This window comes from Aspergillus bombycis, assembly GCF_001792695.1.
Source record: "Aspergillus bombycis strain NRRL26010 chromosome Unknown contig00067, whole genome shotgun sequence".
In the NCBI taxonomy this organism is placed as follows: Eukaryota; Fungi; Ascomycota; class Eurotiomycetes; order Eurotiales; family Aspergillaceae; genus Aspergillus; species Aspergillus bombycis.
In genome coordinates, this window is record NW_019170069.1 from 106,761 (window position 1) to 123,516 (window position 16,756).

The following is a 16,756-nucleotide window of genomic DNA, read 5'->3' on the forward strand; positions in this document are numbered from 1 at the left end:
TAGTCTCGACTAGCTTCAGCCTTAAGTAAAATACTGCGATGGCGTGATAGAATCACCACTGCCTCGACTAGCGATAACCACAAGGCAATATTTATTAATGGCATGCGATGCCCTTGTAGCTTTAACAGCTCGTCCATTCCCATTATTGAGTCCGTCGAATAACCGCCGCATTCAACCATACCGGCAAAATGGCTTCCGGCGACCACAAAGAAGCGACTGCCAATGTTGAACCTGTAACAGACGACTCGAAACAAGTCTCAGCAGGGTCATCCTCCGAGACACTACCTGTCGCTGCGCCCAAGCGGGCCAGGGATATAAGCGAGGGCGCTTTTGATACCACCGAAGACCCCAGATATTACAAGCCGATCGACGACTATGAAGGTATACATCGTTGGGATCCGGATTTTGAATGGGGAGAGCAAGAGGAGAAGAAACTCATAAGAAAGGTATTCCTGGATCGGACTCTCGTTCAGATTGGCTTAGACTGATAACAACGACAGATCGATCTACGGGTCTGTACATTCGCATGTATTACCTTTTTTGCACTACAACTCGACCGAGGCAATATCGTTCAGGCGATGTCCGATAACATGTTGGGAGATCTGGGCATGAACACAAATGACTACAACACCGGCCAAACAATCTTCTACCTCGTTTTCCTGTTCGCGGAACTTCCCTCCCAATTGATCTCAAAGAAAATCGGACCGGATCGGTGGATTCCGATCCAGATGTTCTGTTGGAGTCTAATCGCCGCCTTCCAGGCTTTCCTTTCGGGGAAAAAGTCATACTATGTCTGCAGGGCGTTGTTGGCTCTTTTTGAGGGTGGATTGTGAGTTTAATTGTGTATCTGAGGTCTCATTTGATATCCCATTGACACATTCCAGCATCCCGGATACTATTCTCTTTCTCTCCTTTTGGTACAAGTCGAAGGAGCTGCCTATCCGATTAAGTTATTTCTGGGTTTCCTACGAGGGAACATCGATTATCAGCGCATTCCTAGCATACGGCTTCTTACATGTGCGAAGGTCTGATGGCACCGGTGGCTGGCGGTATTTGTTTGCCTTTGAAGGTCTCATAACTGGGATCATTGCAATCATTGCAGCATTCTGGATGCCGGCATCACCTACTCAGACCAAAGGCGGGTTTCGCGGCAAAGATGGTTGGTTTAATGAACGTGAAGAGAAAATCATGGTCAACCGAGTGCTCCGTGATGATCCGAGCAAGGGAGGAATGCACAACCGACAGGCTATAACACTAAAGATGCTTTGGGAGGCCCTTTGCGACTATGATATGTGGCCCATCTACCTGCTAGGATTAACATGGATGATTCCCAATTCACCAGCAACAAACTACATCACCCTACAGCTTAAGTCGCTGGGATTCGGTACATTTGAGACGAACCTTTTAACAATCCCAGCTTATGTGGTCTTCATTATCAACCTACTTGTTTGGACCTGGATCTCAGAGCGGTTTCACCAACGATTGATTCTAGGAGTCGGGTCTATGATTTGGTGCTTGGTTCTCTTGATCGCTCTCGAGACCCTGCCAGATAATGCCAGTCATTGGTCTCGGTGGATCATTAATGTACTACTGATCGGTGCACCGTATGTGCATGCTATTGTTGTTGCCATGACCTCTCGGAACGCAGGCACGGTTCGTACGAGGACAGTTGCCAGTGCGGTTTACAACATGATGGTCCAGACATCAAGCATTATCTCCAACAATGTGAGTGAACTCTCCCAACTCCAGCCACTCGCACAAGTGAATATGTGTTGATCTTTGCTCTTCTAGATCTATCGTGAAAATGATAAACCGTACTATCGCACAGGAAACAAGGTTCTCATTGCGTTGACAGTTTGGAGCATTTTTGTGTTCATTGGAGCTAAGTACTACTACATGTGGCGCAACAAGTATGTTATCTCCCGAATCCACCTGGATCAGTCAAATACAGATACTAATACGTCTCACCTACACAGGAAGAATGCCGAGAAATGGGATGTTATGTCTAGCGCCGAGAGGGAGGAATATCTGGCTGCTAACGGGCACTTGGGCAATAAACGGTATGCGACCCTCAGGCCTCTTTGGCGGTGCCTTTGCTAACTCTTTCCAGACTCGATTTTAAATTCATCCATTAATTTACGAGCAAACGCGACCTAGATCCAGCTGGACATGGATCAGGGGTGCTAGTTATGATTAAAAAGTCTTGTGATACCACTTCATTTAGAATTATAGAGTTAGACGGTCGACGGTTAATAGATTCGAATAGAAGAGTCCAAAACATATACCGCTCACATTAGAAACCCGTTAGTCGTGTCGTCAATGTGTTCATCATGCACGTATCATATCCGAACTCTTCTACTCCCCAATCACATACTCACACCCATCTTCCCCAATCCACACCTCATGCAACTTCCCAGCCGGTACATCGACCCGGGATCCAGCCCCAAATGTCTCCTTCTTCACCTCCCCATTATTGAATCGAGCATTGTCTTCTGGGTATGTGATTGTGAGGGACCCTTGTCGAATAAGATGCGTCGTCAAGCCCGCATGTCTATGAGGCGAGTAATATGCATTGCTGTAAAACGCGCAAAAGTAAGCCTAAGCCTACGTATACCGATACGAGCCCTTCAACCAGTAATTGACCCACCTGCCATCAGACCAGGTAAAGATGTGTTGGAAACCCCAGTCTCGGACGAGACGTTCGCACTCGCTGCGGGTCCCGACGGGGTAAGTTTGTGTTTCTGTCATGATTATTGCTATGCCCTTCTGGCGAGAAGTATAAAGAGCGTTATTTGAGTAAAATGAACGTTCACAGAAGATGTTTTGGCTATGGTACGTTGAGACGGTGGAATTGGCGGGGAAGACGACGATGACGTCGTTGCATGGGCGTCCAGCATTCCAGAATATTGCCTGATTCGTACTAGAAGGGGACTGTCATGTGGGGATACCATTGGATTGTTTTTATTGGATGGAGATGGTCTCCAGTCATTTGGAGAGGAGGTATGGGCTTTTAAGTTAGTAGTACTAGTAGTCCTTAGCAACTTCGAAGGTTGGATTATCTGGTCGATGTCTTCGGTTGTATAGCTGGGCTGTACATACAGTCAGAAGGTTAAATGGGTTGGTAGAAAAAGAACTCAGTAATCCACTGGTTTATGCGAATCCTAGTGGTAGAAGTATTGCCTGCAAAGCCGGGCAATGAACACTGCCAGATCAGGAAGGAGCTACGCATGACTTGGGAGATAGATCAAGTCTGCTAACTTGGATATCTTCCTCACTCTTTTATCGCTACCCTCAGCTGGATAATCCATCAATTGAGCCGAATAAGCGCTCTTCTAATAATTGCATTACGTTTGTGCGGATATCCCATACTATCGTACAATTCCTGTCTCCAAATCTTTCCCAGCTTTGTGGCCCATCCCAGATTAAGGGCGCCTGTGTGAGTAATTGGTGTTTGCCGCCGCTGTCGTCCCTGGTCATTCCACGATTTGTTCCGCCCCCCCCAGGAACAACGAAAAGAAAGGACGATTCGAGGGTTTTCAGGGGTCATTTTGAAGTGGACGGCGTTTTTGTCCTCCCTTTTTCCCCTGGAGAAAGAGACGCCTAGGTCCCCCAAGATTGATTGATGTCTTCGAGTGGTCTGCCAGGACAGTATCAGTATATGCGTTCAGGTCAAGGTACTTCCTCTATGGCTGGCTACTAAAACTTACCGGACATCGTCAACCAACAGGAGTACCGCAGACATGGCAGTTCTTTCCAGGGATAACCCAGGTCTCCTTTCCACATTTCTCACACTCCGGGCAACGTCTTCCTGGCATCTGGTTCATAGATCAGAAAGTCTGCTTGGACAGAGAAAAGAAAAATAACTTTTGTTGTGTGCACTCACCGGCATGTTGAATATGTCACTACCCAGTACTCTGGTTAAGTTCGAAGGAAGGGAGATGCTCGGTTGGCTCCGAGATGTGAAAAGGCCTCTCAAGTTCCGGAAGATTGGATATGGTCAAAGTTTAAAGAAGAAAAACCAACAAAGTTCAAGTTCTGGTCCACGGCTTGTTGGGTGCTGAGAGCTTAATCTGCTTTCTGGGACGCCAGCCTCCCGCCCTTATATAGTTCAGCGGCAATTGATGGATCGAAGACCCTCGCTGAGATCCGACATTTCTAAAGAGCCATCGGGAGATCTCCATATTAGGGTCGATCGATCGATTGATTGACGACATCAGTTACACTCAATGCATCAAGGCAACTTGCATATAGGAATCCCTGCAAACCCAACATGTCATGTCAGACCCGAACTATTCGGATGTTCCCGTTCATGACAAGCATTGCATTTCATTGACTGGGGTTATCACGTAGTGTGATCTGCTCTCTACGTGGAAAATACGTGTCCAAGCTCAAAAGCGGGTCCGGATGATGAGAAGAGGGGGGAATCGCAAAGGAAAAAGCAAAGGAATATCCCTGTGCGGAAAAGAGGAACGTCTTCGGCGTATATTTTGGAAACCGTTTATGCAGCTAACCATGGATACTCAGCATTCGGTAAACCGCCCAACTGGGCCAACTGGGTCCCTCTTGAACCCTGAAATGTGACTGGTTGCGAGTCATGTTGGAATGGCACGCGATCTATCCCACCACCATCACGCACAATGGACCAAGCACTTGTGTTACCAACAGGTACATGCCACTCATCAACTTTAGAAAGCCAGCGCGAGTCTACCTCACATAGGCCCTGCTCGGTCGAAATTAGTCTCTCGTCGTGATGTTGGAATGAGGGGCTTCTGGCCAGCTTGCAGTTAGGTGCACCACACACATCACATATCTTATTTCTCTCCTGTTCGATCCCGGTCTGTGCTAGAAAATCGCTTATTGGTTTGCCCCATACATGCATCCCTGTCCTCCGCTTAGGCCGAGGTGAACATTGCTTGCAGGGAGAAGAATGTGCACCCAGGCCACTTCAGCCCTGGCTTGTGGTCTCTCTCATTGTACTAAAGCTTCCCCATCACAATCTAGCGGCTAGCGTCAAGCCCCACCGCTCCAATGTCTGGACTCTGTTTGCTAGCACGCTGACCCCGTGGGACAGTCATGACATTCGGGAACAGGAAGTCTTTGTCTCTTTTTTTTATTATTATTATTATTATTATTATGGATTTTGGGTTCGCCTTTCCTCTCTCTTTCTCTTTATTGTCACTGCCTTTTGCGGCGCCGTGGAGATGCATGTATATGATCTCTATCTTTTTCTCTTCCCTATTTTTAACATGGTGCTTCACAGGATATGCAGTCTCAATCAAAATGAACCAATAGCAGGATCGCGGCCAGTGGCACCCTTGACAAGTTTCTGCGCAGATCAGTGCCGGCGCTTCGGGTACGGGTTGCTTCAACAATGGAATACACCTTTAGAACCCCTTTTCCCTTTTCCCTTCTTAGGTTCAGTCACCTCAGCCACCTGCAGACTGCCGCCTGTCTGGGTTGAGCTGGGTTGCGAAACTGAACTCTATCAGTATCTTGGCCCCACCTCTCAGGTTGCTTGGTGTATTTCTCACATATTGGTTAATGATTAACCCAGAATTGGATACATAGAAAATGGTCCCTCCTCAGGGTTTTTCCCTGTAGGTTTTTGGTCATAATCTGCGAGCTGTCCTGGGCTTGCCAGCACTTATTCTCCGATATCTTGCAGGTGGCTGCTTGATGTCACAAAGCGTCGCCAGTTGGTACTACTCTTGGCTTCTGTCACTTTCGAGGTCCCTCACCGTTTGTTAACGGTTGGTGACGATGAGAGCCACGACTGGCAATGGCAATACCCGAAAAGCAATTCTCGAACTAGCTGGCTTGCGTCAGACTAGTGTGGTCCCCAGCGCCAAGGAAGCCCGCTTCAGAGACAGCTTCTTCCTATTGATATTGATCCAAATTGACAGGTCGAGTCCGAGTAATTTCGGGTGATCGTCTATCAAATCAGAACGGTTCCGGCTCCTCTTGCCTTTTCTTGTTACCCCTCCTTTCTTTTTCTTGTGTCTTCCTTTCTCACTTTCGAACAACATTTTTTTTTGGTTGATTTTCTTCATTTTCTTACTCCTTGCTTTCGACCCCTTATCTCCATTCGTAACACAAGAACGGCGAAATCTGCATATTAATTATTACGTCATGTGGATTGTTTTCTGCGATGGAAAAGGCATTCTGACATACTCCGTACTCTGTACATGTCCAAAGACCCAGGTTTCGGCCCTCGAGTGGGGATGCCCCCTCCATCCCCATTCCAATACTGCGTTCAAGCCTATGGAGATCCATCACGCATGACCTATCCGTAGATACATAACCTAAATCTAATTTGGCAGCTGTCTATCGTGATTTGGAATCTACCCTGTCTCCGGTACTGTGGTTTACGTTGGAACCTTGGAAGTGGGCATGGCCTCAACTTCCAACCGAGACTAGTATCCCCCCTGTTCTACAAACCGGTGTTAACCAGATCTGTAGTCGTATATTAAACCGAATAACCGAGTCGTTTTCGCGCCAAAATCTAGGATTTAGATGAGTCTATGAGGTATAGTGTGCTAGGCTGGTATCATTATTCCAAAATAACCGGTTTGGTGGCTGGCTGGCTAACCAAGGGAGGCGATTGATCTTCTTGGGGGACATGTGTATTATTTTGATGCCGACCAGCTGCAATTGAAAGTGGGATCCATGATAAACAGATAAAAAGACGCACAGACGTACGAATTCACCGAGTTAAGAGATCAACTGCATATGCGTTGGCGTTCTGCCCGGCTTATCTGCAATGTCGACTTTCAATCATCGTTTCTTTTTTCATCCAGTTCATCCCTGGTTGTTTGCTTCTTCAGTGTCTCCTCTCAATTTTATTTTATTTTATTTACCACTCAGGTGACTTTAGAACGTCCAACACAAACAAACTAGGTGACCCGTTTGATAATACGAACCAGCAGGACGCCGTCGGTTTTTGCTCCCGAACAGTCGTGCAGGTGGATTAGCCGGTAGCCTTCTTGGAGGCGGTCTAATTTAATACAAGCCCAGGCGGCCGTCGAGTCTCGTCCGAATTCATCGTCTTTAATTTTGAATCTGTGGGGTCGTTAGCTTCTTCCGTACCTTGCTTGCAGGCTTGGGATCACCACTTGAGGGATCGGAAGGCAACTGCCGCCAAGAAGAAATACATACCGGACAAAAGATAACTCTTCAACTAGCCCAGATAGGGTCGGAAACTGAACCATTTGGCCTTCAAAGTTTGGACTGGCTCCCGAGGCACTTTTGATCGTTTGTTTGTAGCTCTCGACCTCTGACTCACCCTCGTCTTCCACGTGAGGCGAAGTGGTGTCCTCAGGCGTCTCAATATGCAAGTCGCAGACCACGTAGGGGTGAAAACGCTTCTCGTTGGTGTTTCCTGGAGGCAAGGGGATGTTCTGGCCGGCGAGAAACTCTATCGAGAGGTCTAGCTGGCGACGCACGATGGTAGAGGGTGCATCGGAACTTAGATATCCTTGCGGTTTGAGTACCCAACCTTGCTCATCGGCGAACATGGCGCTGTTAAGCATCATTCCTTTGTCGAGGTTCTGCCAGTTCAATGCCACCACCTGCGCGCCACGGCGCCAAAAGAAGCTGGGGTCGAGATTCGAGGAATTCACCCGCAGACCATATGGGTAAATCCGCATGAAATGCTTGCGATTGTGTTCAAACAGGGCTTCAGGATCTTTCGCATGCGCTGCTCTGGCCGCACTTTCTGATAGCGAAAACACGTGCCCGGGTACTTTGGCCTCTGTTACACATATAGTTAAAGAACAGTCTTTCTTAGGTTCGGGTAGATACAATCAGAGTAGTTACCTGGTTGTTCAAAGTGACTGAAGTGGAACCCTTTGGTGAATATAGCCAGTCTGCTGAGAGCTTCTAAGATCTTTGATGGTTTCTTTGGGGGTACATCAGATGGCTTGTCGGCAGTGCTACTCGAGTCACCTTGGTTGGCATGTTGCTTGAGTGCTTCGAGCTCGTCGCCATTGCCTTCTGGCGTCTCCTCCTTTTTGTCTTCACTCGTCGGTGCCACGTATTTCACTTTAATCAGGATCTTTCGTTTTAGGTCCTCCGGTGCCGGCAGAGGATCAGTCGCCTCCTTTTCGGGTGTGACTTCCACCAGCATCCCTTTCCAAGCCTCTTCCATGATCTCCACCATCGCCTGTTGTTGTTCCAGAGATGCATGCACTTCCAGACTAACAATCACCGGTAGATCACTTGTAACAAAAGCACTATCCCGGATGGCATAACACACATCTCGAAATGTAGTCTCTTTGGTAAGCGTGTGGCCATGAAGCACCTTGGGCTCTGGGAGTGGCGGGGTCTCAATCGCAGGATCCACTGGGGCACTGCTGTCGAGAGGCACGTCCTCAGAAGACGACTTGCGGCCTAGGATACCCCCTAGTTTGGTTGATATGGATCCCAAGCGTGCGTGTCGTTTGGCCATACTCTTGAGCCTTTCCCTTTTTGACTCGTCCTTTATCTTTCTCTCAGAGCTTGAATCGCTACTACTACTGCTCGTGTCATCAGCAGATGGGCATTCGGAGCTTCGCTCGCCATCCCATACGTCGATCTCGACACATCTACATCCATTCAGAAGGACCTAAAATACCATCAGTTATTGCCGCCTAGACAGAAAGTTCTGCATTAGGGTTGATGCTGGTGTCTGATGCACAGGGCACGGAAGTGCATGGTTACACTCTACTAAAGGAACCATCCTCATAGGAACCCAACAGTTGGTACTCCATGGGCCATAATGCGCTTCGATAGTAGGGGATTTGTAGGAATATTCACTATGGAATACTAGGGGAAATACATACGTTTGTATAAGCACTCGCGTCTGAATCGCTGTACAATTGGTTCCCAGTCAAGTAAGTGTTATGGCTCGAAGAGATGAAATAGTCACTAATGGGTGCTGAATATCTCTGCTGCTTGACAGGTCCCGATGCCGAAGAGGCTGAACTGGCCATATACTCCCGAAGCGCCGCTAAGGAAGCGAGGGGGTCTACAGCCCCATTGTTACTGTCGTCATTAGGAGTCTCATGTTGGATGTCCCGGAGGAAATCGACCCCGGGCAAGGATTTTAACGAGCTGTAAATCACCTCCAGGTGAGACGCAACAAAAGGTGCAAAGTCCAGTGAGCATTTTGACTCTAGGCACTTCGACGAGTCATCGAGCGTGATTTGATCAGTACGATCAGTGAGGTCGTTCATTTTCCCTCAATTAAGTCGATTGGTTAGGCAAGGACACGGTGCCGTAGACACGAGCCTTAGATGCAACGCAATGGCTGATGATGGAGTACAAATGACGTAGATGTCTTCTTCTCCCCCCCCCTTTTTTTTCTTTTGTTCCCTTGTCGCGGATGTACGAGACGCCACGCCGCGTTACCGCCAAGTCGGGAGAACGATGGAAAGATATAATGCTATACGGTGTATCCCTGAAGTAGACAAAGCTAAGGGACTGTAAGTTAAGACAAAAAGAAAAGGAGTATGGATGAAGGGAAAGGGGAAGGGCGAAACATGTATATATCAAACGGGGTGGACAGAAAAGAGACAAAGACGGAAAGAACAAGTGTTGAGTTGGCGGAGTTCTGGCCATTGCTTTTCTGGTCCACTCCACTTGGGCTGTTTTGGGTTTTGTTTGCTGATCAGCCGATACGCAATCCCCCCATGACGATCTGATCTGATATCCAATCTGGATCCAAGGCTATGCTACCTCCCTTCAGCCTTCTGGAGCACATCGTAAGGCGGGCTGTTGCCTAGAGACCGCCATTTCTTGTGGTGCAGGACAGCCACGACAACAACTCAAGTCAGGATGCCGACAAACATGACATATCATATTATCATATGGAAGGGGGGAAGGGAAGGAAGACAATTGCTCGTTTGGTTGTGTGGGTTTAGAATTTAGATCGAAAGTCCTCGTGGTCGTTGGAACTCTAAATCACCGTCTTTTTTTTTCGAGAAAGTCAGATGAGTCACTTGACCCCCCATCTTTTGTTTTCCCCCTCCAGATCAATAGCAGCAGCCGGGATGGCAGCCTAAGGTGTCGTGGAATTCAACCTCCCCAAGTATCCATTGTTAGATAGTTTTAGTGCAAGAGATACACGGACAATATACTAAACCGTACCAACCATGCCCAGTTCAAGAGTGAGATACGAGGACGACTGACCGGACGCTTCATAGTACTCCACTACAATCCGCTTATTCGCCAGTTTTTACCGGATGCACCAATAGGAGACTGGAGTTGTATACAACAAGCCCATAATATCCAGACAGGATCCATCTTCACAATACTAGTAAAGCTCCCAACAAGGTCGGCTCTGGAAAGTTAAAGTTATATAAGCATAAAGCGAGACAGCCCCTCCCTCCACCAGAATAGAGAATATTCCCACTCCATCTTTACAGCAGCTCTACCTGCGCTGCATCTTGACCAAAAAACCATCATGGCCACCAACACTCCCGTTCACCTTTTTGATATTACTTCAACTATTCCCGGTATGTCTGTCGTTCTTTACCGTCTTTCCGACGGCAAGCACCTATGGTGGCGTCCTGACTACTGACGAACGCGCTGTCCCCAGGGCCGGCAAAGGCATGGTCCGTTAATACCTTCAAGACCCGCATGGTCTTGAACTTTAAGGGCATTCCCTACACACAGTCTTACATTTCTTATCCGGACATTGCTCCTTTGCTTTCCCATTACGGCGTTACCCCTCACGCCTCGGGGGCTCAGTATACCCTCCCTGCCATTCTGCACAAGCCCTCTATCAATTCGAACGCCTACGGTGCGATGCAGGACTCCCTTGCTATCGCCACGCATCTGGACCAGACCTTTCCCTCACCACCTCTATTTCCCTCGGGTGATGCCAGTTATGCGCTCACGCTCGCGATGATCAAGCTCCTTGGTAGCGTCACCGAAAAAGGTGTAGCCGTTTTGATTCCTAGGGTCGCCGGTCTGCTTGACCCCCGGGGCCAGGAATACTTTACCAGGACTCGATCTGTTATGTTCGGAAAGCATCTGCCGGAGGTATATCCCAAGGAAGAGGGCGAGGTACAGGAGATAATCAAAGCAGCGAGGGAAGAGATGGAACCTGTCGCGCGAATGCTAAGAGGCCGGCCTGGGAAGAAGGGGCCTTTCCTTGAGGGTGAGAATCCAGGGTACGCGGATATTCTGATCGTCTCTTTCTTGGCTTGGGTCGAGAAGGCCCATGATCCGCTTTTCCAAGGACTGGTGAGCATCGGAGAGGGCGAAGTGAAGGCGCTCTTTGATGCTTGTTTGCCATGGGTGGAAGGTCAAGGCGAAACCAAGGAGTGGGATATCCCTAAATGACTTGGTTAGGATTCATCAGTCAATTGGATGGGAATCTCTGCTTCCAGACTTCAAGCATGCGCGAGTTGGCTATTCGCAGTGTTCAGTATATAGCAATTGAGCAATCCCACAGATAAAACAGTAAACTTCATTCAGCGCCTTGCCAGGGAATTATAAGAAAGATGAGTACAAAGTTCCATAAAATACATCTGAAATATCCCAAGCGGGCCGTTCTACATCAAAATCAGTCAACACAATTGTACATGGATCAGCCTGTTAAAAACACCATAGAATGGGACAAACCGGCACCAAGCCAAACCTTCCTAAAATCACAGGCCGCGGAGGAAGTTAGCCTCTCTAATGGCCTTCCTCCGGGCCTCTCTCGCGCTCTTCGTGATCTCGGAGCGCTTGTCAAGACTCTCAGCGGCCTCAACCAAAAGATCATCCGCTGCTTGACCGCCGCGGTTGTACGATGCAGGGGTAATATCAGTAGCATGATGATGAACAGGGATCTTAGGAGGGAGGGTTGCGGCGCGAGCAGCCATCTTCTTCTCATAGCGCTTGCGTTGCTTCTTGTTCAAGGCTAGAAAGGGCACAGTTAGCATGGGCCAAGGCCTACTGATAAAGCAAGATAAACATACTGCTCGGATCCACTCCGCCTTCGGATTTCGATTGTTTCTTAGCATCATCTAACAATGACCACAGCCACTCCGGGTATTCAGAGTCTTCCAGGGCGAGGACATCAGGTTTATTCTTGAAGTAGTTGAGACCGTTCAGCTTCGTTCCAGCGGTGCAGGAGCTTGGTGGACGTTCCACAGCAGGTTTTGTGGGCTTCTTAGAAGACACATCAACATTTAATTCTTCCGGTGTGCTGAATGGTTGGGACACGCCGGGAGTCGCTGATGAAACTGCCGACGGGATCGTAATGTCCGCTGCGACAGGCTGGCGGGGCGTAGGAGGAGGCGGCGTAGCGGATACTGTAGGCTTGCCATCACTGTAGCTCCGGAATTGGCTTCGGTGAATTGGAAGCTGGCGTGCGCATGACGAAGCAGAGAAAGTAACCGCGTGTTGCGGTTGCAGCCGGGAAAAGAGGCTGGTTCGGCAGCGCTGGCAGATCATTATAGCGGTGTTCCGGAAAGGTATTCAAATTTAAAATGACAGGATAAAATCAATTAGCCTTTCCAACACCGTGTTGTGTCCAGAAGCCCGCTGAGTGATGATAATAAAAGGGAACTGCCTGGCACGGAGCAAGCTACAAGAAAACTGCGGGATGAATTTGATGCCAAGCCGGTGGTCATGGTCACATGATCGTGCATACTGGGCAATGGCCTTTTGAGTAACGCCGGGGTATACATTATTATTCTTATCATGGTGTATATGAGAGATAGCTGCTGTTTGTAAGGAAGTAAATTGGTCATATGTAGTTGCTTACATTCTAGACGATGGACAAATAGGGAATTTGCAGATTCGTTAGTGGTTATCACGTGATATAAACATCGGGATGTGTCCAATCAGACGTGAAAAGATACAAGAGGCATTCAAGACTTCAGCAATGTTAAACTGATGAAGTCACTCGATTAAATTCAGGGTATCTTCACCTTTATTACGTATATCATTGTTATTTTTTCAGGCGGAGGGGAGCGGGAGGGGAACTTTAGGTCAACATAACAGTACTCATTCCGTAGATGTTGTTATTCGTTCTGTTTGCAGTACATTATGGATCCTTGACTAGCACCTGATAAGTCAGAGCAGAATCACTTAGTGACCCGTAGTAAAAATGCCACCGGTCAATCTAAAGGTGCACACTAGTATACTATGATTCTATAGGTTCTCTGCTCTCCTAGTTTGTCGGATCTTCTTCACCATGCTTGTTTATAGTATATCCATTTTACATCGACTTCGGCCGCACACAACATGGTATGTACCAACACACTTAGAGGGTGCTGTTGGAATATGCCACCTGTCATATTATAGTACCTTCGTCGAGGATTGTCGGGGGGGGTTGGAGTGAGTAATTCAACTGAATAGGTTTAGGTTGATAAGTTCGTCAAGCCACGCGTGCCAAATATATATAGTTACAAAGATGTCTCTTAACACCGATGCACCGCCTAGAATTGAGAGGCTTTAAAGTGGAAAGAATAGCTGACGATAGAAGCAATAGCTACACACTATCTATTTGTCGAATACTGATTTTAAATCGTACGGTATATACAATACAGTGCCGAGCCAATGGTGGCTCGAGGATGATAGGCCCTCTGGCACGATAAGGATTCTCAAGCACAAAAGATATAATCATAATATGGCGAATGGGGCTTAAACAAGCTATCAGATCAAGCTTGAAATATCAGATAGCCATGCAAGACTAAGGTATATTAGACTTTTCCTTATCTTCTAGATCCTCACGAACCGTCTGGGAACCAACCGACAGTCGGCGATATGTATTGCAGGTTCATCAGATGCTCTTCGCATTTGGCAGCGCTGATACATGGGGGTCGAGTTCAGCCTGGTATTAAAGAGGTGCGGTATATCTCAATGCGGCCCGTTAGGTTAGAAGAGAAGAAGCAGTTAGCGGTTGTGATGCCGATCTCTACCCTTATTCAGAGTTTCTTGCTTCGGGTAAGCCCCAAGAGTGAGACGATGCGGGCCTCGTTTCGTGAACCCTGTCGATCTGCCTTGCCAACAAATTCGAAATTCTCCTGTACTATGATGATTGGTTTTCCCCTGTTGCAGGTGGAGGAATTAATCCTGGTTGGAATGTCGGTATTGCATTGTGATCTGCGGTGGAGGGGTTGGAAATAGATGATCTGAATGGCATGACTAAGCTGACCGGAGCACAGTTCACGAAAGCATTTAATTGTCCCCTCTCCCTCCACCCCCCCAAAATGCAGAGTGCAGGCAACGAGGCTCCTTTCTTTGCTCATTTGGTTACTGACATGCCTAGAAAGCATAGCACTCAGGATGATTACTGGTACTACTATGCCAATGCACTTGTGGTTCGATATAGGTTCTGATTAGAGCTACCGCTCCGGAATCAGGCAATTGGGAAACATGGCAAGATTTTTGTGATTGAGAATTAACTATTATAAAAGAGACAGGTGTTCGCTGTTCCTGATATCAGTCTTCAAAATCTTTGCAACATGAAGTCAGAGAATAAACTTATCCTACACCGATATTAGATACAGGCTGCATTGTGAATGCCTTATAAAGAAGTTCCCTTCTATCATGCGAAAAAAAAAAGAGAAGAACCAACGTTGCCGGCATGTTTTCAATATGAAAAGAAAGAGGCATTATCAAGGGATGGGAAAGGGGGAAAACAAGAAGGAAGACGAAAAGTACACCGCTAAGCGCCACCCTATGACAGAAAGAGAGCAATTAAAAGGAGAGAGAGAGAAAAAAAAAGGAAAAAGATTAATGAGGTGAAAGGAGATCAGGGGCCTAAGAGGACAGTCCACTGACAGCTAGGAAATTGCACAGACTGGCACAGGCATCAGTCAGTGTCTTCTCGGTCTTCCACTGCAGCTCCTCCTCTGATCTGGTGGCCACAGCAACACAGGAACCGACATCGCCCGCGCGGCGGTCAGCAGCCCTTCTTGGGATTTCCTTAGAAGACACGCTCTCCATAGTGTTTACCACTTCCATTACGGAATGGCCTGTGCCGGTTCCGAGGTTGAATGTGCGGAAATTTTCCTTGAGCTTTCCTTCGTTGGCAGCACTGAGGGCTGCGATATGTCCCCGAGCCAGATCCGTGACGTGGATGAAGTCACGGACAGCCGTGCCATCTTCCGTGTCCCAGTCGGTTCCAAACATCTGCAGCTCCTTGTACTGCCCAGTCATGACCTTGACGACAACTGGAAGAAGGTTGGTAGGTATTTGCTTCGGATCTTCACCGAGAAGGCCAGATTCATCGCATCCTACCGGGTTGAAGTATCGTAGAGCCACGATTGTCCACTCTGGATCGGAGGCCGCGAGGTCTGCTAAGATAGCTTCACAGATCCATTTCGTGCGTCCATAGGGGTTTGTGATGCCTGTGCACCCTGGTTCCATGAGTTTCTCGGACCCGTCGCGATCTTGGAAGATCTCATCCTTGTGGACACAAAGCTCCTCCTTGAGGGGAAGGCCGGAGGTTGCCAGAGTTCCGTATACGGTGGCGGACGACGAGAAGACGAAGGTCTTGATACCAAACTCACCCAACGTCGTGGCAAAGTCGATGAGACCGCTGACATTGTTTGCGTAGTACTTCAGAGGATTCTTGATACTCTCCTCAACCGCCTTGTGGGCAGCAAAGTGGATGACGCCGGAGATCTTGGTCTTTGGTGTACCCCATCTGGACTGGATCTGATATTGCTCAAGAAGCTTGCGAAGAGCAACGCTGTCGCGGTAATCATGGGCATGCAGATGCATCTCGGGCATTTTAGTTCCTTGTTGCTCATGGTACTTCGAAGCCAGGGTTTTGATGCGATCGAAGACGTTCAGGAAAGCATTGCTAAGGTTGTCGATGACTATTACGTTATAATTGGCCTTGAGTAGCTCCAATGTTGTGTGACTTCCAATGAAACCGAGACCGCCGGTGACGAGAATGTATTGATCCAGGGGGAAGTTGCGCAGCAGCTCTTCAAGATTTCCATCGAACAAGACGGATGACTGCGTCGCCGGTGTATCAACGCATCCTGGAGAATAAGGCTCCAAGGGAGTACTTGCGTCAGACGGTCGAGGGCTCTCCATTATTGGATGATTTTTTATGAAAAGACGAAGTGCAATGAAAGGTGAATGAAAGATGAGAAGCAAGCAGACGATGTTCGAGCAAACACAAGCAACTATCGGAGTAAACGAGAGGAGGATTGAGTGTTGCTCAGAGGAGAAACAACGAGTGTGAGTTGATTTCCGAACCGAATAGTCAAAGAAAGAAAGGAAAGCACAAATCTTATACTTCCTTGAATGGAAGAAGAGACACTGCCACTGGTTCGCCGATGTAACCGCCGCTTCCAGCTCAGGTCAGGCAAAAGATATCGTGACGGGGGGTTTTTTTTTTTCTTTTCTCTTCTTTTCTTTTTTCTTTTTTTTTATCCTGGTTTTTTATTTACAATGAACGAAGGACATCGCAAGCGAATGGATACAAGATGGATAATAAAAAAAGAAGTGGATATACCAATATTATTTCTTTGGTCTATCCTTTTTTTTGGGAAAAAAGAAAAGAAAGGACAAAAAAGAATTATTTTAAAAAATAAGAAAAAAGGGAAAGAAGGGGGGAAAAAGAAAAAAGAAAAAGAAAAAGAGGAAAAAAAAAGAAAATAATCCCAGGACGTCAGCTCTTTGGCATGGAAAAGCAGTCCAGATCCAAGAGGTGATTTTCGAACAAAGTTCGCCTCAGATGGGGCAGAAGGGAAAGTAGCCTGCGAAGTGGCCTGCGAACTTCTAGCCGCACTCCACAAGGTTGGGAAAAACCACGGCTAGG

General features: G+C 47.6%; 6 protein-coding genes across 6 annotated transcripts; 2 read left to right on the forward strand and 4 right to left on the reverse strand.

The window, feature by feature from the left end:
• Positions 1-188: 188 nt before the first annotated feature.
• ABOM_008544 (putative transporter) lies at positions 189-2,135 on the forward strand (the record flags this gene model as incomplete). The annotated part of the gene is made up of 6 exons (XM_022535673.1): positions 189-446; positions 501-829; positions 885-1,725; positions 1,792-1,910; positions 1,977-2,060; positions 2,111-2,135. The coding sequence occupies 6 exons, from the start codon at positions 189-191 to the stop codon at positions 2,133-2,135; spliced, it is 1,656 nt and encodes a 551-aa protein (XP_022387381.1).
• A 220-nt stretch (positions 2,136-2,355) lies between these two features.
• ABOM_008545 (uncharacterized protein) lies at positions 2,356-2,748 on the reverse strand (the record flags this gene model as incomplete). Its single annotated transcript, XM_022535674.1, has 2 exons — positions 2,356-2,575; positions 2,648-2,748. The coding sequence occupies 2 exons, from the start codon at positions 2,746-2,748 to the stop codon at positions 2,356-2,358; spliced, it is 321 nt and encodes a 106-aa protein (XP_022387341.1).
• A 4,145-nt stretch (positions 2,749-6,893) lies between these two features.
• Positions 6,894-9,212, reverse strand: ABOM_008546 (putative phosphoinositide-specific phospholipase C; the record flags this gene model as incomplete). The annotated part of the gene is made up of 4 exons (XM_022535675.1): positions 6,894-7,059; positions 7,156-7,750; positions 7,816-8,602; positions 8,820-9,212. The coding sequence occupies 4 exons, from the start codon at positions 9,210-9,212 to the stop codon at positions 6,894-6,896; spliced, it is 1,941 nt and encodes a 646-aa protein (XP_022387380.1).
• A 1,229-nt stretch (positions 9,213-10,441) lies between these two features.
• Positions 10,442-11,325, forward strand: ABOM_008547 (glutathione S-transferase; the record flags this gene model as incomplete). Its single annotated transcript, XM_022535676.1, has 2 exons — positions 10,442-10,493; positions 10,577-11,325. The coding sequence occupies 2 exons, from the start codon at positions 10,442-10,444 to the stop codon at positions 11,323-11,325; spliced, it is 801 nt and encodes a 266-aa protein (XP_022387340.1).
• A 308-nt stretch (positions 11,326-11,633) lies between these two features.
• ABOM_008548 (mitochondrial 54S ribosomal protein mL54) lies at positions 11,634-12,423 on the reverse strand (the record flags this gene model as incomplete). Its single annotated transcript, XM_022535677.1, has 2 exons — positions 11,634-11,887; positions 11,946-12,423. 2 exons carry the CDS (start codon positions 12,421-12,423, stop codon positions 11,634-11,636), a joined length of 732 nt encoding a protein of 243 aa, XP_022387329.1.
• A 2,316-nt stretch (positions 12,424-14,739) lies between these two features.
• ABOM_008549 (NAD-dependent epimerase/dehydratase family protein) lies at positions 14,740-16,026 on the reverse strand (the record flags this gene model as incomplete). The annotated part of the gene is made up of 1 exon (XM_022535678.1): positions 14,740-16,026. One exon carries the CDS (start codon positions 16,024-16,026, stop codon positions 14,740-14,742), a length of 1,287 nt encoding a protein of 428 aa, XP_022387330.1.
• Between the last annotated feature and the right edge of the window lie 730 nt (positions 16,027-16,756).